Source organism: Oryctolagus cuniculus, chromosome 6 (assembly GCF_964237555.1).
Source record: "Oryctolagus cuniculus chromosome 6, mOryCun1.1, whole genome shotgun sequence".
NCBI classification, from domain to species: Eukaryota; Metazoa; Chordata; class Mammalia; order Lagomorpha; family Leporidae; genus Oryctolagus; species Oryctolagus cuniculus.
This window is the reverse complement of record NC_091437.1, coordinates 70,011,981-70,032,943: the sequence shown is the minus strand read 5'-3', so window position 1 is coordinate 70,032,943 and position 20,963 is coordinate 70,011,981. Positions and strand designations below refer to the sequence as shown.

At 50.2% G+C, this 20,963-nt stretch overlaps 1 protein-coding gene and 1 long non-coding RNA gene across 7 annotated transcripts in view; one reads left to right on the top strand and one right to left on the bottom strand.

Moving 5' to 3' along the window:
- The window catches only part of LOC138850069 (uncharacterized), a 120,898-nt gene that overhangs the window by 45,937 nt on the left and 53,998 nt on the right, over positions 1–20,963 (top strand). For 3 of the 5 annotated variants that reach the window (XR_011389464.1, XR_011389463.1, XR_011389462.1), the window contains exon 6: positions 1,068–1,231. This is a non-coding gene — a long non-coding RNA (uncharacterized lncRNA). Of the gene's footprint in view, positions 1–1,067 lie in introns of all 5 variants that reach the window. The other 2 variants (XR_011389461.1, XR_011389465.1) reach the window with 1 other exon arrangement.
- LOC138850067 (ral guanine nucleotide dissociation stimulator-like) lies at positions 8,169–12,197 on the bottom strand. Of its 2 annotated transcripts, XM_070075821.1 has the most exons (5): positions 12,019–12,197; positions 10,037–10,230; positions 9,633–9,898; positions 8,698–8,913; positions 8,169–8,327 (listed from the first exon to the last, which is right to left on the bottom strand). In XM_070075821.1, exons 1-5 carry the CDS (start codon positions 12,195–12,197, stop codon positions 8,169–8,171), a joined length of 1,014 nt encoding a protein of 337 aa, XP_069931922.1. The 2 variants fall into 2 exon arrangements, with proteins under 2 accessions (XP_069931922.1, XP_069931921.1); XM_070075820.1 differs by having other exon boundaries at positions 9,633–10,230.

The window sequence follows — 20,963 nt, the reverse complement described above, 5'->3', positions numbered from 1 at the left end:
TAAACTCTGTTGGGGTTCATTGTTAGATCCCCTTGAGTTCAAAGCCAGTTCTCTGAACTCCTACCAAATGCTACACCCGCACTACTGCCTGGCTAACTTGTGGTTATTGGGACAAGACTAGAACAGTGCATGTGTGATGGGAGTGTAACTTTCACCAGTTTTGTTTGCTGTGAGTAGTTTGTGTTGCCTCATGGTTTAGACAGTTGAAAATAGGGTTTCTCAGTCTTGGCACTGTTATCGCTTGGGTCCAGATACCTCTGTCGTGAGGAGGTGGACGTTCCTGTGTGTTGCAGAAAGTTTTAGAGTTTCTCCAACGTCTCCCCAGTACATTACAGTGACAGCATCAGTCCCCGTGGACACTCCCAAAGAGGTCTTCTGAGGTGAGGCATCCCCTGAAGGACATACCCCAGTTGATAGACACAGACAAGAATTGTAGAAATCATATACTTTTACAAATCTTAAAAGAGATAGCTTAACTAGACTATTTAGACATCTTAATGCACTCAAAGTAAGCTGGTAACTTTTCATCCTCACCGTTCCTATTAGCGACTTACGCTTAATATGAACAAGTTAGGTTTGTACAGACAGCCTCTCTAGAAGATGGCCAATATTCTTTTTGCTTTTGCACTTGGCTGAGTTATTTCCTTTGATATCTGCTGGGTCTTCTGAGCTGAAAATATCCTCCTTTTACAAGGACATTTGGGACTGAGGGCATTCCCTGTTTAGTGGTAAGGACAATCACCTTAATGATGTGAAGTGAAAAAGATCATGGTTTGTACGAAAGGAGGTAAATACAACTTGCACAGTTAGCTAGTTACTTGCACAGGCAATGGAGACTCGGCAAGGGTATCCAAGAGCTAACAAATGTGGTTAACTTTGATTGGGTGGGGTTACGAGATGCGAGAAACCAAGTGACTAGAAAAGAGGCCAGGGATAACTTTTTCACTGTCTGAATGTAGTTTTAACCTTTATTCAGGAACAGGGCTATACTAACTACTGAGAATACAAATAGTTGTAAACCATTTAATGATTTGAAATGAAGTAAGTTGCAACTTGTGCCTTTTTAGGTGAATTGCATTTCCCTGACTGGGAGCTCGACAGGGACAGGGAAGGTGCTGGTGAATGTAACGAACTTGAAGATGGCAAGGGTGCCGTGGGTCCCTCAGACTGTGCTTCTTGTGCAAGTCGGCAGTCTTTGACGAGTGATGACAGGCTCTCTGAGTTTGCTAAGGTAAGAATGGATCGTTTCAGAAACTCCTATTCTTTTATAACATATGTTCATCAAGGCCTTTTGGTGTTTCTCCCACCGTTCCTTCTCAGGGATCATCCTTTTCACTCTCAGAGCTTTCTTTTGAGCTCCACACCTTGCTCCTTAACTCACATGCTGGTGCTGTGCTTCTCAACATGGGGAAATATGGAGCTCTCTCCCCCCTGACTCTCCACTGCCAACTAGGCAATGAACTTTGGTTGTCCCTCCAGGGCCCTAGCACAGATATGTCAGGGTTTGCTTAGTTGAGTATGCAGCATTTACATCATTGTAATTCAATAAGGAATCTTGATCATCAAGACCAGTGCTAATTATCATGATGCTCTTGAACAATGAGTTGTGTTACTTGGATTTTTTAAAAAAACGTATTGGTGTGAAAGGCAGTGGGGCCCAGAGATTGCCCATCTACTGGGTTCATTCCCTGAATGCTCGCAGCAGCCAAGGGCTGGGTCAGGCTGAATCCAGGAGCCTGAAACTGCATTTGGGTCTAGCACTTGTGTGCCAGGGCTCCAGGTACTTGAGGCTTCTCTGACCACCTCTCTGGGTGCACATGAGCAAGAAGGTGGAATCTGAATTGGAGCCAGGACTCAAACCCATGCCCTCTGCCCTGGGGTGTATGCATCCCCAAGTGGCATCTTGACCAATGCGTGAAACACCTGCTCCCCATATTGACCCTTTCTTAGGTCGTTTTGCTGAACATTCATAGAATCCTCATATTTCTTCATTGTCTTACAGTCTCATAAACATTTCTATACTTAACAGACTTTCTCTCAGTTTCATTTTCTTGGTGAATGTTTCCCTACCACCTCCTAGTTGCTCCAATGTGGATTCAAGATGCTTTTCTCTTTGTGGATGTTGTCACCCTGGGGTTTCTGTTCCCCATCATTCTAGGAATGTGTTCACTTCTTTGCTGATGGTGCTCCTTGATCTTGCATTTCATGTTTTCCTCAGAGTTTTTTTTTCCATGCTTGATTTTGTAAAAAATTTTATGTATTTATTTATATTTATTTAGTTGACAGGTAGAGTTATCGATAGTGAGAGAGACAGAGACAGAGAGAAAGGTCTTCCTTCTGTTGGTTCACTCCCCAAATGGCCCCCATGGCCTGCGCTGTGCTGATCTGAAGCCAGGAGCCAGGTGCTTCTTCCAGGTTTCCCATGCGGGTGCAGGGCCCAAGCACTTGGGCCATTCTTCACTGCCCTCCCGGGCCACAGCAGAGAGCTGGACTGGAAGAGGGCAACCGGGACTAGAACCCAGCATACATATGGGAAGCCGGCACCGCAGGCAGAGGAATAACCAAGGGAGCTAGGGTGCAGGCCCCTCCACGCTTGCTTTTCTGGAGCACATCTTCTGGCAGGTTCTGAGCAATGGCATACAGAAGCGTTTTTGATGCTTGGCATCTCTAACTATGCTTTGATCTTACTGTTCTGTAATGTAGGATTGAAAACATGTATGTACTTTTAGGTTGGAAATGGTTTTTCCCAAGTTCTGAAGGCACTGATGCATTGTCTTTCAGCTCAAGGATTTTGTGAGTCAGGCTGAAGCTTCTCATTTTTGATCTTTGAAGGTTTTGGTGTTGCTAGTGGTTTTCAGCAGTTAATTGGGACGTGCTTTGGTATGTTTTTCTGCTTAGCGTTTGTCAAGTGTTTTGGATCTGTGGGGTTCTAGGTGTCGCCAGGACCACCCCCAGGTTTGCTCATCTGTAGGACACTGGAGATGTGGTGTAGAGGCATCTCAGGGCTATAGGGAAAGGAGAGGAAGCTGTGTCATCAATTCCCCATGCTCGTCTCCCAGTAGATTCACCTAACATGGACAAGCTATGGAAGTTGTGCTCTTCTTGGAGAGCTCTAGCTATTCAATGGGCAGGTTTTGACTGGGGCTCCTACTCGGTGTTCTCTCTTCCTACCCTGTCCTAGAATCCCAGGCTTCCAGAAGGCAAATCCATATCAGTATAAACTGTACATTTTCGCAGTTTCGGCATACATTGTCCAATGTCTGTTCATTTGTCTAAATAGGAACATGAGATATCTTTCCCATGATCATGGCATATATTTAGAGCACCTGTGGTTTCTGTGGTAGTGTTTTACCATGACCACTAGACCGATCTTTGGTTTTCTTAGCTCAAGTTACTCCTTTAGTACATTATTTGTATTTTAATTGTTTTCAAGATATATTTATTAAAGGCAGAGTTACAGGGAGGCTGGGAGAGTGAGAGAGCGACCTCCAATCTGCAGGTTCCCTCTGCAAATGGCTGCAATGGCTGGGAGTGAGCTGATCGAAAGCCTACAAGTGTGCAGGAGCCAAACCATTTGTGCCAAACCCTACTGCTTTCCCAGGCCATAGCAGAGTACTGGATCAGAAGAGGAGCAGCCGGGCCTCGAACAGGCGGCCCCATGGGATGTCGGCACTGTAGGCATCACCTTTCCCTGCTATGCCACAGTGGCAGCCCCTGTGCTTTCATGTTTGAAAGAATTCTGACTCATTGGTTGGAAGGCAGAGACACAGAGATGTTCCAGCTGCTGGTTCGGTCCCCAAATACTTGAGTCAAGTACAGTGTCTCCAACGCAGCATGTGTCTCCAACCTGCGGGGCAGGGACCCAGGTGTTTGAAATATCACTTCCTGTCTCCCAGGCTGTATGTCTCTCCCTGGCCATTAGCAGGGAGCTGGGTAGGAAGCAGAGCAGCTGGGACTCAAATGGGCACCCATGTGGGATGCCTTTGCTGCAGGTGGATACTTCACCTGAATACATACAAATCTCTGTGTATATATATGTATACATCGATGAAATTTTTGTCAGTGTTGGCTTCCCAAGATTGTGCACTTTTATTATGTGCATTTCCCACTGAATCTCACAGGGAATTCTCTCTAGTGACTAGGGCTGAGTTGTGTTCTTGGGACATTTTGCTGGTCACTGGTGACACACATCATTTGGAAAACACTGTATAGAGGGGACCACCATCTGAGCCTAAAGGGCCCTAAGCAGCAAACTCCCAAAGCTCGTGGGAGCAAGTGTAGAAGCAGTGAGAGCATTGTTCTCGCCAGATACCGATGGATGTATGAATTGCGCTTCAGAACAGACCCTGAGGGACTCTCTCCAGGAGACAGCATGGGGCTCCATGTAGGAGCCTCAGAACTGAAAGAGCACTCATGGTGTGGCATCCTTGCATTGTACAAGGGGACACACCCCTCTCAAATCTGCATGAATGTCTTTGTCTGTGGATCTAGAGAATGGTCTCTAATTAGCAGGGCAGGGAAGGGATAAAGAGGAAGAAGGACACTCATGGTCTACCATGTATACTACTTTAATGAAAGGCCTAACCAACTGGTACTAATCATGGTGAACTATATACATAGGAAAATCTAGGAGGAATCCGTGAAATTGGTGATGATGTGACCACCCATCTGAGAGAGGGAGGCCAGTCTCCCAGGCACTGGGTTGTTGCTTGGTCGGCGGGGAACGGAGCGAGTGTCACGGTGCAGTCCCCGAGCCCACAGATGAACTCTGCAGCCCCCACTCTCTGCCTGCATGGGGGACTCAGTCATGCTGATGTTCTCCAAGGCCTGATGTTCTTGGCCTTGAGGATGAGGTGGACATTCTAGCAGAGGGGCTGGAGTAGGCAGGACAGGTTGTAGCTGCAGGACACAGAAGCAGCCATGAGTGCACTCTTGCTCATCTCAGGCTCCCTCCAGGGCCCGCCCTGCAGCCGCAGTCCTGGAGCCCCGCACTGCCCATGGGTAAGGCCCTCTGCTGACCAAGGAGCCATGGGTAGCCCTCTCCTCAGTGCACAACAGGAGAACCTTCCCCATCTGCCACCCTGGACATCCCGCAATCCCTGCCCAGCACTCACCTCTTAGTGTCACTGAGCCTCTCCATGGATTGGAACCACAGTGCAAACTCTGCGTCGCGCAGCAAAGTATATTGACTGGCTGCCACCTGGAGCCGCTGCATTTCTTGGAGAACTTTTATCTCCTGGGGCAAGAGGGGCAGAGAGGATGCTGACAGGCCTGCACTGGGACTGGTGGAGGGGCACACTGTGGCAGGGGCAGGGGGCTGGCCTCTGGGTCTTTTAGCTAGAGAAGCCTTCCCTGGCCATCCCTTCCAGGCTCCAAGCTGTCTTCTGAGTAGCATACACACAGCCCCTCGCCCAGGAAGGAAGTTCTCCTGGATTCCAGTCCCTTAGCCACAGCCTCCCTAGGGATGCTCTCCTCCTTCTGTGTGTATCCATCCCAGTGGAGAGAGCAGACAGACACGCATGGGCTGGAGCCTGGGCTTTCTGCCCAGGGCATCTCTGACCCCTCCATCCCCTCTGTGCCTGGAAGATAGGGCAGAGCTGCTCACCTTTGTCATTTTCAGCATGTTGTTTTTTCCCTGGAAGGCAGAGTCCATCAGAACAGCCCCTGGCCTGTGACTAGCCCCTGGCCCTCCCCTCTGGGTAAGAGGAAGGAAAAGAAGGTGTCCCTGGGACAGGCTGTTAGCTCTGCAGAAGGGGACATGGTGGCTGAGGCTCAGGGAACTGCTGTCCCCACCATGTCTGATGGCAGGCAGGGAAAGTGAGGCCTGGGAATGGATGGGTGCACTGAGGCATGTGGGTGCTGCCTGACCTCACAGGGGCCCAATTTCTCTCCTTCCCTTGGGTGCCACCCAACTCAGAGGCTGAGCAGGCTCAGCCAAGACCTTGTGCAGCTTTGCAGTCAGGGACTCTGGCTATCCAGCTTCAACCGTTGGGGGACAGGGGTGGGCACCTGGTTGCAGGCTCCCGCACTCAGAGGGGATATGCAGGTGAGCCCTCCTCCCTGGGACAGCTTGTGAGGCCTCCGGAGACATGGGCAGCAAGGAGCTGGGGGCTGAGAGCTCAGCCCAGGACCCTCCCCCCAAGCCTCAAGGTCCTGGAGCCTGCCCCACCCATGGCAAGTTCACTCACATCTACGAAGTCCTTCATGGCGATGTCCAGCCTATCCAGATACATGATGAAAGTGCCAAGGAAGGGGACGGCTCCCTGTGCCATGAGGTGGTGGTGGTGGTGAGCAGCTGTTCTCAGGTGCCACCAAGGCCCGGCCCCTGAGATGCACTCCACCCCAGCTGCTGGAGCCCTGGCCACATTCCCCATTGGGAAGCTCCCCGCCCCTAAAGTGCCTTTCCCAATTCTCCCTGCATCCAGCCAACTGCCTCTAGAATCGGACAACCCTGGGAGCCCTGATGGCATGATAACAAGTCAGCTTGTGGGGTGCCAGCCCCAGCTCAGGCCCAAGTCTGCTGGGAGCCCTTCAGCTCAGGCCCTCAGCTCTGGTCTCTCAACTGGGGTCTCTCAGCTACTGTGGTGATGGGCGTGGGCAAACAAGGGAGGCAGAAGGCCCTGCTCCCTTGACATGGGCCCCCAGTGGGAGACAGGAGCCCCTGCCCCCCCCTCCCCAGGCACACTTGCCTTCTTCTGCAGCCGCTGCCACATCTGTGTTCTCTGGGGGTTCTGCTCCCCGGCGGGCAACCTGCAGATCGCCATCTGCCAGGGTCAGGGTCACGTTCAGGGAGATAGTCCTTTCCTGACCGGCCCACATTTGTGCAAACCACCTTGAGCCCTGCATGTCTGGCTCACTTCCATTGGTATAATGCCCACCCTGCACTCCCCTCCTCCCACAACGTGCTCTGTATGGATTCATGCAGCTCCCACTGGGAAGGTGGCTTTGGGGGATTGACCACGCCTCCCTGTGCCTGCTCCTCAGCTGGAGAGGGTGCTGGCCTCCCCTCCCACCTCAGGTCCCCCTTGCCCTAAGTATCCTTTGACTGACCTGTGCCTCAGCGTGTCCCTGAGAGGAAGCCAGGCCCAGCACCCCATACCCTGCCTCCCTGGATGCACATGAGGCTCCCTGTGCAGACTGAGAGACAGGCTCATGGTGCTTGCTTCTCTCCTCGAGAAGACAGAAGTTCTACTCCCAGGGCAGCCAGTAAGACCCAATGCTTGGCATCCCACTGGACTGCTCAGCCCCTGGCATTCCCAAGCTGTGCAATGTGTGGGGCAGGCTTGGCAGCCCTCCCCATGGAAGGCTGCAACAGAGAACCCTGTAGCAGGCCTGGTTTCCAAAGGACCTCTAGGGCCCCAGCACAGATGGAAGGAAGCCCTTGCTGCCGCATCCACCTCACAGCCTGGGGGAAGCAGGAACAGCATGGGAGCCAGAGACCTGTGGGTGCTCACAGCCCCCTCTGAGAGCCAAGCTGCTCTTGCTGCAGCCCATTCCCATTGCCCTCTGAGCCCGACTGCATGCCACGACCTGTGAACACAGCCCTCTCTTGGCCTGTTGTCCTAGCAGGCACACCCCAGGTTTTCTTTTCAAGCACACTTTCAGTGACACCAAAAGCTCCCCTCTGCCCTGATGCCCTTACAGCCACACCCCTTCCCCTCCTGCCAAGCCCTCACCCCAGTCCCTGAGCCCCCACTTTACCTTCATGGGCACATCTCTGTTGACTTTTTTGTCCTGTGTGCAAAGACGCTGAAATTTCCTGGCACTTTTTCTGTTGTGAGGGGAAAACCAGGAGATATTTGGATGGAATGGTGAGGTGGTGGATCAAACCCCTTTGGTTTAAGAACAAAGATCAGAGGATCCACCCTGCCTGGTAGTATCTTCTGTTTCGATTGTGTGTGTGTATGTGTGTGTGTGTGTGTGTGTGTGTGAGTGTTTACAGAGTTGGAGTGCCCAGGCAGGTCCAGTGCTGCATGGTGCACAGGCGCAAGTATGTAGTTTGGAAGCCACATGTGCCTGACTAATGGAAATGTCATCCTGAGGCAGAAACCCAGTCCTCATGTCCCAGGGCCGCTGAAAGATGGTGCTCCGCACCCCTGCCCCTGGCAGTCCACGCCTCTCCCTGTGTCCCAGGATACCAGCCTCTGTGAGTCTTGGAGGATTAGTGCTTAGGCCCGAGGGTAGTCCCGGGTCCACCAGGTGCTTTGAGGGATGCACACCCACCTGGAGACTTCTCCCCACGTTGTTTTCAGCTGGCGTACCGGGTGGCTCTGCAGAGCGCAGAGGATGGTGTGGACCGAGCAGTAGTTCCGGAGAGCCAGGCACTCCTAGGGCAGGGAGCGGATGAATGGCAGGTAGGTGGCTTGGAGCCCCACCTGAGCCAGGCTCAGCCAGCTGTGCTGACATCCCCCTCATGCATCAGAGAGTTGGCCAGGGAGCCAGAGCAGGTCAGTGATGGGACCCCCTTGAGCCACACTCACATGGGCTAGATTGGTTTCAACCCATGTCAGGGGCCTAGGCGGGAAGTGAGCATGTAGTTCTGGGACAAGTGAGTGAGATCAGGCCACCTCGTGGATCCCAAGAGCCCAGGGATTGGGCAGGATCTGTGACCACAGACTGTACACCTGAGAGCTGAGGAAGCAAAGTGGCACGTCCCTGCCGTGCAGAGAGGGAGCCCCTGGGACAGCCTCAGCTTACCTTGGCCACCTTGATCCAGTGTTCCACCACGCGGGCCCTGTCCTCTGCCTTCATGCTGGGGTCCCCCAAGCACGTGGTAGTAACACAATGGGCCACGTGGTGGTAGTGGATGATGACAGCAAGAACAGTAGGGGGCAGCTGCGCATTGACCTCCTTGTTCTGCTGGATCTGGATGGAGCTGTGGCACTGATAGGGGACCACATTCTGGAAGAGCTCCTGGGGGCAAGAGGGTATCCCATGGGCACAGCCAGCCTAGCTCGAATGCAGTGAAGCCCAGCCACCCCAGCAAGTGACAGTGCTCGAAGCTGCAGCTCAGGTAGTTTGGCATGCAGCTCCCCAACGTGGGAGCAGCTGGGCTATGTGTTCTGCCACTGAGGTCTCCTCGCTCCTGCCAGCCCAGATCCCAACCTCCCAAGCCTTGAGGAAAGAGACAGAGGTGTGTGCTCCCTGGCATCTCACCCAGTATCTCATCCTTCTGCTCTCACGGCATCTGCCCTGGAGTCCTTGTCCCTGTGCCAGTGCTGCTCCCTGTGGCAACTCCAACAAGGTGCTTGCTGTTTGATATGGATATGTGTGCTAGGACCCAGGACAGCTGTGGCATCACAGGCAGATGGGAAGGCAGTGGGTGGACCTGGATGCCCTCCACCTAGGCCCGTCCAGTACCCTGTGGGTCAGATCCAGCCCTACTTTCTGCCAGGCCCATGTCAGTTGATCTGGAGAGTCACTGTGCAGCTGGTGTGGTTTGGGTGCCCTCTCTGCCAGCCATGGGAGAAAGGCAGCCTTGGGAGTGAAGACATTGGTCCAGTCACATAGGTGGTGGGACCTGAAGCCTGAACTGCAGCCAGGCCACTGGATTCTGGTCGGGGCAGCTGTGGGGAGGCTGGTGCCAAAGGGGTGTTCGGGCCTGGCCCTGCCGAGACAAGCCCGCTGCTCACCGCGTCCATCAGTGTGAACTGTTCCGCCAGCAGCTTGGCGGGGAATGTGGTGATGCTAGCCATCTTGCGAGGCTGGTTGTTTGCAGGTCCCGGACATGCGCAGGAGACTTTGGTAGTTGTCTTTGGTGCTGATTCTGCGCATGGTGGCAGCCTCAGTTTTGAAATGGATCCTGTCTCCAGAAGAGGTTCTAGCTCTGTGAGCAGTGGGGGATCTGGCTCTAAAGCCAGTGTTTGGCATGACTGCAGCCTGGCAAATAGAGCAGGAGCTGGGAGAAGAGAAAGGGTCAGCAACATCAAGCACTTTCCAATGGCCTCTCCAAAGCCAGGAGCGATCCCATTGCCTCTAAAGGGGCTCCAGCCCCAAAGCCCACCGAGAGAATCTCGCGGAGTGCAGTGCATCTTACCGACTGCTTCTGCCTGTGTGGGATTTGGGTAGGCCATCCTGACACGCAGAAAGCACGCATGGGTCTGCAGGTCTCCTCTGGGCAAGCGGACCTGCTTGGATCCGACCTTCATCTTTAGAAGCGGGAGATCCGTGCGATCGCAGAGTTCGGCCTTGTACTTGGCTTTGCAGCTTTGCAAACAGGAAGCCATGTTCCTGGGGAAGGAGAGTGGGCAGCAGAGTCAGACTTGACCTTACCCTGCTTGCTGCCCTTCCAGGACTCCCTGTGTGGGGTGGGGCACGGAGCCTGCCGGTGAACTCTAGCTTCTTAAAGACAATGCCATGCTTTGCTGTTTTCCAAGGTGATTTCTTGACTGTGAATCCCAAGAGTTAGAGAGAGAGAGGGAGAGACACACACCGGGGCAGAGGTCTTGCATCCACTGCTTGACTCCCCGGATGGGCAGTGGACAGCACTGGGCCAGGCTCATGCGGGGAGTGAGGAGCTCCATCCAGGTCTCCCACATGGGTGGCAGAGGTCCAAATGCTTGGACCATGTTCCCCTGGTTTTCCCAGACCCCGAGCAGGGTCCTGAATCTGGACTGCAACAACAGGGACACCAACCAACACCCACAAGGGATTCTGGCATTGCCGGCAGTAGCTTTCCTTTGGATGGCTTCCTGCTCATGTTCCTTTCAGTGCCTTCCCATTCATTCCCATGGTTTTCTCAGGTGGAGGCCCCTAGGCTCTGGCTCTGAGCAGACTTGGGAGTAGGTTGCTCCTGGGATGGTGGGTTGGGTTGGGTGGTCAGGGAGGGTAGGCAAAGCTGGAAGCAACTGCCCTGGGCATGGCTATGTGGGTGTTGTCTGTGAGCCCCAACATGCCCGCTCCTCTGCAGAATGTGTCTGCTCCTATCCATAGCACTTCTCTTCAGCACTTCCTTTGCATGTGGTGGGGCCAGAAGTTGGAGTTGCACCTACTGTCTGCCTCTGCCTTGCCTCAGCCCTCATTTTCCTGCCACTCTTTCGAGTGACAGAAGGCCGCATCTGCACCCCAATCTCCCCGCATCTTAGTGGGACATGGGGTTCTCCTTGTGATCAGAGTAGGGGACGTTGCAGCTACTCCCAGAGGAGGTCGGCAAGCCTCAGCTCTGCCGCTGCAGGACAGGACTTGTATAGGATCTCGGCTGTGAGGGTCGGATTCCCCACAACTGTGAGGCCCTTGAATGCTTTGTTCACTGGATTTGTGGCAAGTGTCTGGAAAAGTGCACAAGGGAAGGGCTTCCCATATATGTGTAGAGTGAATGATTCGTTGCAGACCTGCCAGGTCGATGAGGGGTCTGGGCAACTGCTACCAACCCTGAGGGCAGCTGTTCTGTGCATATATCGAGGACAGGAGCAGCTGGAACAAGTAGGAAATGTGGCCGGTACGAAGGCATAGCAGCTTCCAATGCCCCTGCCCACGTGTGATGCTGGCAAGCCATATCAGGGTTGGCCAGTTCAAGTCTTGGCTGTTGTCCTTGGTGTCCAGCTCCCTGCTAATGAGCCTGGGGAAGTGCCGGATGATGGCCTAAGTAGTTGGACCCCTGGCACCCCTGAGGGGGCCAGATATAGCTTCAGGCTCCTCAGCCCGGCTTCCCAGAGCCCTGCTTTTTGCAGCCATTTGGGGAGTGACCCAGCAGATAGAAGGACGCATTCTCTCTTTCTCTCAGTCTAACTCTGCCTGTGAAAGAAAACATTTCTGATTCTTGAAAAAGGGGAAAGCAGGATCGCCATCTGGGAGGTTTTCCAACCATAGAGGCACATGGCCGGTTCCCACCTGAGTAGAGACATTGGTTCGTGAGGGTGCAGAGAAAGGAAATCAAGAGGTGTGACGCAGTGTGCCAGTAGCCCTGTCCACAGAGAAAGGCACCCGTTCCATGCCCGCCATGTCTTAAGTCGCTTCGGTCATCTAAAACATGTAAGATTCATCTCTGCATCACCGCAGTGCTGAAAGGCAGCTACCCACCTGCCGAATATCTGGTCTAAGTAATACGGAATGGTGGAGAAGTCACTGTATGTACACAGGAAGGTGTTGAAGTAGCAGATCCTTTTTCCCAGGGGGCCCGGGACCAGGGCATCCAGCAGCATCTCTTTAGTGTCTGGCTGTAGGGTCCGCATGGCACAGACCTCTGCCAAGTAGAGCATGGACCCATTTCCATACTAGGGAGGACCAGAAAGGACGTGAGTCAGTGGCAGTTCCAGGGAGCACAGGGGAGCAGACACCCGGGTTGGGAGAAAACCCCAGTTGGGGCCAAGAGGCTGAACAGGGACTGAGGGATGAGAAAGTCCTGCGAGGGGGCCAGCAGTGAAAGATGATTCCGTGCCCCTTGGGGGAGCTAGAAATGAGGGCAACTGTGTGATTTGCTTTGCCACCAGACTGCAGAATGGAAACAAGTGGGCGGAGTAGGATATGAAGCCCCAGGGGAGGCTAGATCCTGAAAAGAGCCATAGTCAGAGGTGTCTGCCTGTGGCGTAATGACCACAGGCGTTCTGCCAAGTGACCTGACTTGAGGCATTACAACGACACATGTGTAGAGCCAGTCCCCAGCCAGCCTGGTCCTTGGAGTTTGTCCTCAGCAGGGCATCACTGCCTTTTAAGAGCCGAATTGTGGCCCCCATCCCCAACACACACGTGGGGTTGTTCTGACACCAGAGCACTTGAGTGTGACTGCTGCAGTTGGGCCAGTAGTCCGCAAGGAGGTGATTGACCTTACCCCCAGAAATGGCGTGGGCCCCATCCCATTACCTTGCTGTGCTCATTGGCAGATGCGACAGGGGCACAGAGAAGCCCAGGGGAGCATAGGAAATGAAACTGGGGATGGAGATGGCAATGAGCCCTCCTGAGAAATCACCTTGGCCATGCCCTGACATGCAGCCACCAGAAATGGGAACAAGCGACTCCTGTTGGGAGAGCTGCCCAACCTGGGCTCCTGTGCTTTGAGCAGCCTAGCTGATTGTGCTCCGTGAGAGACAGTGAGTCTGTGTCCTGCAGCACCGCTGCCGTGGCAATGCAGCTGAATCCCAGTGCTTCCCAGCAGCCATGCAAGTGTGGCCACAGGGGCAATGTCGTCCCGTGGAATAGAACAGGTGGGGGCCAGGCTCCAGTCCTGTGTGGTATCTTCAGCCTTTTGGTTGAACCCTCTGCCCTTTTGTGTGGGAAAACCTTCCTGGTAGGATCACTGAGTCCTAAAGCTTGGAGAAGACCTGGAAGGCAGTGGAGCTGACTAAGGACTGCACAGGATTCTTGGACTAGGTGGGCAAACATTCAGCACCATGGCCACACACGATGCTTGTGTGAACAGGGAGTTTCCCAACACCCAGTTGCCAAGGGGCTGAGATTTCTTTGAGAGTGGGATGGGGGTCAGTCACTGAGTGGGAGATCACGAGGCCAAAAGCCAGGGGCGTTCCTCCCTTCAGGATGTGGTTCTAGGCACACCGTGGTCATCTCGTGCCCCAACATGTGGGTACTCCTGGGCCCCTCGCTCCCTCCACACCGGCATTAGCCACGTTGTTGGCCTGACTCACGTGTCCATTGACGATGCCTGTGGCTTCCTCATGTGTTCTGTCTGTGGACTCGAGTGTGGAGCTCTGCAAAGAGAGTGTGTGGCAGCCCAGACCGGAGGCATCAGTGTCGTGCTTGGCTGTCCCCACAGAGAATAATTCCCCCCATGAGGCATTCTGTTACTCAGGTTGGGAAAGTAAGGGCCTCTGTACCCTTGTGCAGCCAGAGAGGTCTCCAGAAGACAAGAGGAGGTCCCCCAACACCCACTTGCCCAACCAGCTGTCCACAAAATAGGGTATGAACACGCAAGACACAGGAGGCTCCAACACGTGAATCGTTTTGCTGGGCAGCAAGAGCCCCTCTTCTTCTGCCACTGTCATGGTGAAGGGAGGGGCAAAGAAGACCCAGATGGGGTCACAGGTGATCCCCTGCCAGGACGGGACTGTTCCGCTACCTGTGGCTGCCTCCTGGGCTGTTCTGTTCCCTGGGGTGGCCTTGCAGTAAGAGGCCACAGACACCCCGTGTGAGAGCGGAGCCAATGTCTCAAGCGCCAGAAAAGGCCAGAGCCTGGCAACGATTGGCAGCAACGAGAGAACATGGTCTTCTCCTGAACGTCTCCCATCAAGTGAGCCGCTAAGGACTGTTGCTATCAGAGTGTAAGTTCTATCACCAAGGAAGTGAGGTCACATCTTCAAAGTTCCATTCTGTGGAGCCTTTCCCTTAAGAAGATATGCCAAGGCCCCTCTGGGCTGCTGCCACAATATCATCCCCTTAACTGTACACAAGGAGACAAACACAGTGCCATTCCTCAGCTCCCTCAAGAGACTTGAATGTAGACAGGGCCCTACGCCTGCAGACAGACAGACAGCTGGGTCCCAAACCTCCTTTTCGTATCATTTCCAAACACTCTAGCATGTTCCTTCGGGAAAACCCCTAAGAAACAAGCAAGGTATGGAGACCCATGAAAAGCCAAGGTTAGGGACCCAACAGACTCTAAACTGCATCTTGAGTCGTGGATCCTGCCCCTTTGGGAGATGTTGAGGTCACAGCTTAAAGCGCATCTTCCCCGAATACGGGTTCAGTGTCTCTGGCTATGATAGCAGCCATGTCCAAGAACTCCAGGAGAAGGTGAGAGAGCTCACCTGAAAGCCATGCCCCCAAATTGGCATCAGATCTCCCATCTTCAGCATGCAGGGCCCCAGAAACAGGCCACCTTATCGATAGAGCAAAAGACCTCACAGAAAATCACTAGGGCTGGGGGATCAAATACTGGCTAGGAAGCTTCATTGTGACCACAGAGAGTGGCATCCATTTGAAAATAGGTCTGAGCTCATTCAAATTGCCAGCCTCTTTAGAAGAGTGCAATACTAAGGATGCCTGAGGAAATAGACTCCTTCCAGGTCTGGTTTGCTTGGTGTTTTATGAAAGAATCTCAGAGGACATGGGCGAAATCATTTTCCTCGCTAGGGAGTCAAGTGAGGGACTTGGCATTAGACTTAGCTTGTAATCCCTAGAGTTTTGGGTGAGCTGCTTTCTTTTCCATGTCCTCCAAGCAATAGGAAGAGCCCTAGTCCTCCCTGCTTCAAGCGATAAGACTGGGGAATTAAGAAAGTCATGAACGAGGCCAGGAGTCATTTGGGTTCATTTGTAAGATTTATTTATTTAATTTCAAGTCAGTGTTACAGGGAGGCAGAAGAAGACAGACAGAGATAGATAGGTAGGGAGGTACGTAGGTAGGTAGATAGATAGATAGATAGATAGATAGATAGATAGATAGATAGATAATAGAGTTCTTCCATCCCTTGATTCAGTCCCTAGATGGCCGCAATGATTGGAGCTGTGCCGATGCAATTCCAGCAGCCAGGAGCCTGCTCTGGGTCTCCCAACCAGGTGCCAGAGCCCAAGCATTTGGGCCATCATCCACTGCTTTCCCTGGGCCCAGTAGAGAGCTGGATCAGGAGAGGAGCAGCCGGGACTCAGACCTGCACCCATACGGGATGCCAGCACTGCAGGAGGTGTCTTTACCTATGATGTCACCATGCCATCCATTGTGCTTTCTGTTTTCAAAGAATTCCTATGTATTTGTTTGAAAGGCAGGGACACAGAGATTTTCCATCTGCTGGTTCAGTCCCCTAAAACTTAAGTCAAATAAAGTGCCTCAGACTCCATTTGGATCAAGAACCTGTGTGGCAGGAATCCAAGGATTTGAATCATCACTTACTGTCTTTCCAGGCTGTACGTCTTTCCCAGGCCATTAGCAGGGAGCTGGATAGGCAGTGGAGCAGCCGGGCCTCAAACTGGTGCCCATATGCGATGCCATTGATGCAGGCGGGCGCTTAACCTACTACACTACAGTGCCAGCCCCTCCTAATGACTTCTTATCTCTCATTTTCTTTTGTGTATCATCTATAGGTATCTACTGACACATTGCAATGGGAATCTATAAACTATTCACACCTATAAACATTTAGTTTAGACTTCCACTTCATCCACATAGAAGCAATGTAGTTCCAAATGACTTGCTACAAAATACACATGAGATCCGTATAGTCATTGCAAGTTCTGTGATTTTACTTTATATTTCATTCCAAGTTGTAAAAGTGATTTCTATTCCATGGCGGTAGTGAAGATCCTGTATGTGTCTTTTCCTTTTCTCTTACCCTGGGGCGCTTTGCCACTTTTTGGTTGTTCTGTGTTGCTGCCATGTAGTGTCGATTTGCTTCCAGGAGAGGGCAATAGAGCATCCCTGTCAGGCAGGTCTAATGCTGATGATGTCCCTTAACTTGTCCATAATAAGATGTCATTTTGGTTGGAAGTTTATTCCTTCAGTTATGTGAAGATAAGCTTTCACACGCTTCAGGCCTGTAAAGTTTCTTGTGAGAAACCTGATCGTCTTACCGAATTTGTAGATTCTCATGCATCGCTTTTGATAATTCTCTGGGGGAGGATTCAAAACCTAGAATTCTTGAGAAAGAAATCCTGGTCAACTCTGGTAGATGTTCTTCCACTGAAGTCACCAAAGTATCCCTTTCTACCAGTCATGCCTAGAGAGTGATTTTCTACACATCCTGTGCACCCCCAACTTGCGGTGTGCTCTAAAGGTACTGATGGCCTGCTGTGTGTTCAATACCACCTGCTGTACTTTGTTCCTACTTGCTGTGGGGACAGGACATGTCTGGTTCACAGTGGATACTGTGGGGTTTCAGCTGAAGGGGTTTTCGTGTGTTTCACTGGATCAACCTCCCTGTCTCCCTCCTCCCTGCCTGTCTCTCTGGCACTCTGCCTTTCAAACAGTAAAATAATTTGACCAGCCAATCTATAGCAGCAGAGAGGCCCTAGTTCACTGGTGGGTGCAGTCAGAAAAATTTTCCCAAAAGGCTGTATGCAAGTTTATTGAGAGCTTTAGTCCTGCCCACCACCGCCTCGGCCACCATCTAATAGTGAATCACATCACCTGCAAAGCAAGCTCGAAACCCAGTAGTAGCCAGTTTCCAGTCTCCCTTCCCCCAGCAATTGCAACTGCCAATTAGTTCTTGGTCTGTGAGTATGCTCTAGATTTTTCATAGAGCTAGCATTATAAACTATTCTCTGCTGTATCTGGATTCCCTCAACTTGCACCATGGTTTCAAGTTTTGCCTATGCGGTAGCCCGTATCAGTACTTGTATGCTACCTCATGCTGAATTCCATCATATGACTAGACCATATTGTGTTTATTCATTCATCTACTGATGGACACTGGAGCTGTGGTTGTGTTTTGGCTAGTGTGAATCCTGTGAACTCTTCTGTATAAATATTTTTCAAACTTGTTTCCGGTTCTTTTAGATAGCTCGTTGAGAATGCAACAGCAGGTTCATGGTAATTTGAATAGCCTCGAGGTGGTTTGGAAGGGGTATCTATCTCATTGCAGACTTGATTTGTGATGGCCAATGACCAATAATAGTGTGTCCTTTCAATATAGCTCTTGTGCTGTTCGTCTTTGGAGAAATGTCTGTCCTTGCCCTTGGCCATTGTTGAAGTGAAGTTGTGGGTGAACATTGTGATGCTGTGTGTTAAGCCAGTTTCGGGGATGTGACTTCTCTCCTTTTGCTTGCTTTTCCTAATTTGCTCTCATACAAAGGACTTAGCAGACATCGACTGGAATAAATCATCACTCTTGTGGTGGGCATCTGGTCCAGTGATTAAAGTACCACAAGGGGCATTCATATCCCCTTTTGGAGTCCTTGTTCCTCTGTGCTTCTGATAGAAGAGCCTGCAGATGCACCTGTGAAACAGACTATGCCCCAACGGATGACAAAATGCCACACAATTCCAAGACCCAGATTGAAGTGCTGGCTCCTGGCTTTGGCTTGGTCCAGCCAGCCCTGGCTGTTGCAGGATTTGGGAAGTGAACCAGGGAATGGAAACTCTGTCTTTCCCTTGCTGTCACTCTACCTTTGTATACTAAATCAAGAAATATGAAATATGAACCCAGAAATCTTCCAAGTAAATCAGGAAAGATATTAAAAAATAAAAATACAATGAGGGTCATTCAGCTTTGGGTGAGTTTGTTTCCTTCTGTGTTCTAGAAAGAGGACCATCTTTTTAAATGATATCAGCATTTAGTCCACCTCTTAAGAACTGAGCAGACTGTCAATTTTTATCTATTTTAGAGTGTTCACTGTAGAATAATGGTTGGCTTTGATGGATTCTTCTTTCAGTTTTCTTGAGATGTGGAAACACACACAACACATACACACACAGACACACACAAGCAAAGTAACAGAGAGAGAGAGAGAGAATCTCTATCCACTAATTCACTCTCCAAATACCCACACGGTCGTGCCTGGGCCTTACTGAAACCGGGAATTGAGGCCCCTGTCAAACAGGCTTCATTTGATGTTCAGCTAATTTGCTCTCTTGCCCTTCTGCCTTCAGCCTTGCACCATGTGACAATGCAATAGTAAGACCTTCATCAGACAAAGCATGCTGATGCCCTGATGTTGGACTTCCCAGGCGCTCTAGGTGTGAGAACTATAAATTTCTGACCTTCACAGATTATCCAGTCTCAGGCATTGCATGTTAGCATCACAAACACAGAAACCACATATGCCCCTATACTTGTGGAGTTAACTCCCAGAAGTGACAGTGCCAGTGCAAATGGCAGATCTACTGTAGAACTCTATTGCTAGATTCCCCTTTGATAGAGGTTGCATGGTTTCACATGTTCATTACCACTCCTCGAGGAGTGTCTTCTTATTCCAATATATGCTGCCAAGTACTTGAATTGTAGCCAAATGAGAGATGTGCAGTTTTTATTTGCATTGCCCTGCACAGGAGAAAGGTGGCGCTCTTTCCATTGGAAGAAAAGCCACTTGTGTCCCTTTTCCTGTCAACTGTCCTTGTCCTTTGCCCATCTTTCTGTTGGAATGTTGGCCATTTCTCCCTCGTTTCCAAGAACAATGTGTACGTTAATTTTCTTTCATTTTGATGTAATAGGCAGACCAACTACACTTTCTTAGTCGGTATTTGTTTTTCCTTTATCTTGGTTTGCCATGCATGAATTAAGGTTTGTGTGTGGCTGAATATAACAGCCTTTTCATTTATAACTAACGCATTTTGTTTCCGAGTTGGGAAGGCCTTCACCACTCTTCCCATCTTTACATAATAAATGAACTGAGACAGAGGAAAAGGAGCTCCCATCTGCTAGTTCACTTCCCAATGCTAGAGGTGCCTTGAGATGTGCCAGACTGCAACTGGGAACTGGCAATTCCACCCAGGTCACCCAAGTGAATAGCATGGAACTTGTTATGGGAGCCGTGGTCACCATTGCTTCCCCAGAGGTATTTTAGTAAGAAACTGGAGTCAGGCTCCAGAGATGAGTATCAAAACCAGGTATTTTGATGTCTATTCTAGTGATGTTCCTGTATATAGAGTATTGTGAAGATCATGTTATTTTTCTCCATTGACTGTTAGAAACCTGGAGCACAATAAAAATGTTACTCATGCCTGGATTTATGAACTTTAGCCTTTTCACCTACTTCCAGTGTGAACTACAAATTTATGTTTTCTTTGAATGCTATTATAGTCTGGTTTGTGCCAGTAGAATCTTATTATTGTTTCATCCTAATCTGGACTAGTATATTTCCAGAAAATATGGGGATTTTCTTGTTTTCAAAAAAATTAATATTTTTCTATCACCTGTTCATTCTTTTTGTGGTATAAAGGGCTTTATTAGTTGGCATTCTTATTATATCAAAATAAAAGAAACCTAACATACACATTGTTCTTGGAAACAAGGGAGAAACAGCCAAATTACTGTTACTGGACTTCCAAAGGTTAATGAATGCACTTTTCTTTGAGGCTTACCCAAAGGTTGGTTGTTGCAGATGATAGTGTATCTTGTAGTCCTATAATTTGTGGCATACTCAGAGCTCACATGTCAGGTCCTGATATGGTAGTATATGAAGCAGCAGGGGAGTGTTACTGATGACCAAATAAGAATTACGTGGCTTACAATTGTTATGAGCAAAATTGAAGCCATAGATGGCTTAGAGTTTTAACAGCCCTTATCTTATCCTTCGTATTGTGGTATGTACTGCTGTTATGCAGAATATAAAGTTTCCTAGTATTTCTTTGTCTTTTAAAAAAGATTTATTTATTTATTTATTATTTATTTATTTATTTATTTTTCAGTCAGAGAGAGGTAGACAGAGGTATCTTCCATCTGCTGATTCATTCCCCTGGTGGCCACAACAGGCAGCACTGGGCCAGGCCAAGCTGGGAGCTAGAAGCTTCATCCAGGTCTCCCACATGGGTGGCAGGGTCCCAAATACTTAGGTCATCTGCTGTTACTTTTACCAGGCCAATTAGCAGGGAGCTGGATTGGAAGTGGCACAGCCAGGACACAAATTGGTGCCCATATGGGATGCTGGAGTTGCAGGAAGTAACTTTACCCACTATGTCACAATGCCAGTCCCTATTCCTTTGTCTTGAATATCTTATAAGACTACTGTGCTGAGCAGACAGCACAGTAGTGTACCGTACTAATGTTAGAATTGGTATGTTACAAATATGTTACAAAATCCTCACTTTATTACTGTAGTTTGATATAATTTTTTTTTGAGTTTGTCTAAGGGTGATTTCTAAGGTTTTATGTTAGTGGAGTTTTCCCTTTGCTTCCTGTGGTCCATTATGTGTTTCTGTCTCCATTGACACTAACATCTTGAAAGGAGATGGATTCATAATTTTTAACTTTTGCATTTATATGAACTTGCATTCTTGTCTATATCTCTTTTATTGTTGACCATATATTCTATAGAGTTTTTTTTTTTTTTTTATAAATAAACATGAGTGGTAGATACTATGGTGTAATGGGTTAAATCACTCCTTGGGATACCTGTAGCCCAAATTGGAGTGTGTCTGGTATTGA

Bases quoted from the DNA above. Each gene is read 5' to 3' on its own strand.
- LOC138850067 (XM_070075820.1), bottom strand. From the start codon at position 12,197: ATGCTCTACTTGGCAGAGGTCTGTGCCATGCGGACCCTACAGCCAGAC. The intron at 10,231-12,018 runs GTGGGTAGCTGC...CTCCTTCCCCAG, and splicing joins TTAGACCAGATATTCGGCAG to GAACATGGCTTCCTGTTTGC. The intron at 8,914-9,632 runs GTGAGCAGCGGG...TCTTGCCCCCAG, and splicing joins AGTTCACACTGATGGACGCG to GAGCTCTTCCAGAATGTGGT.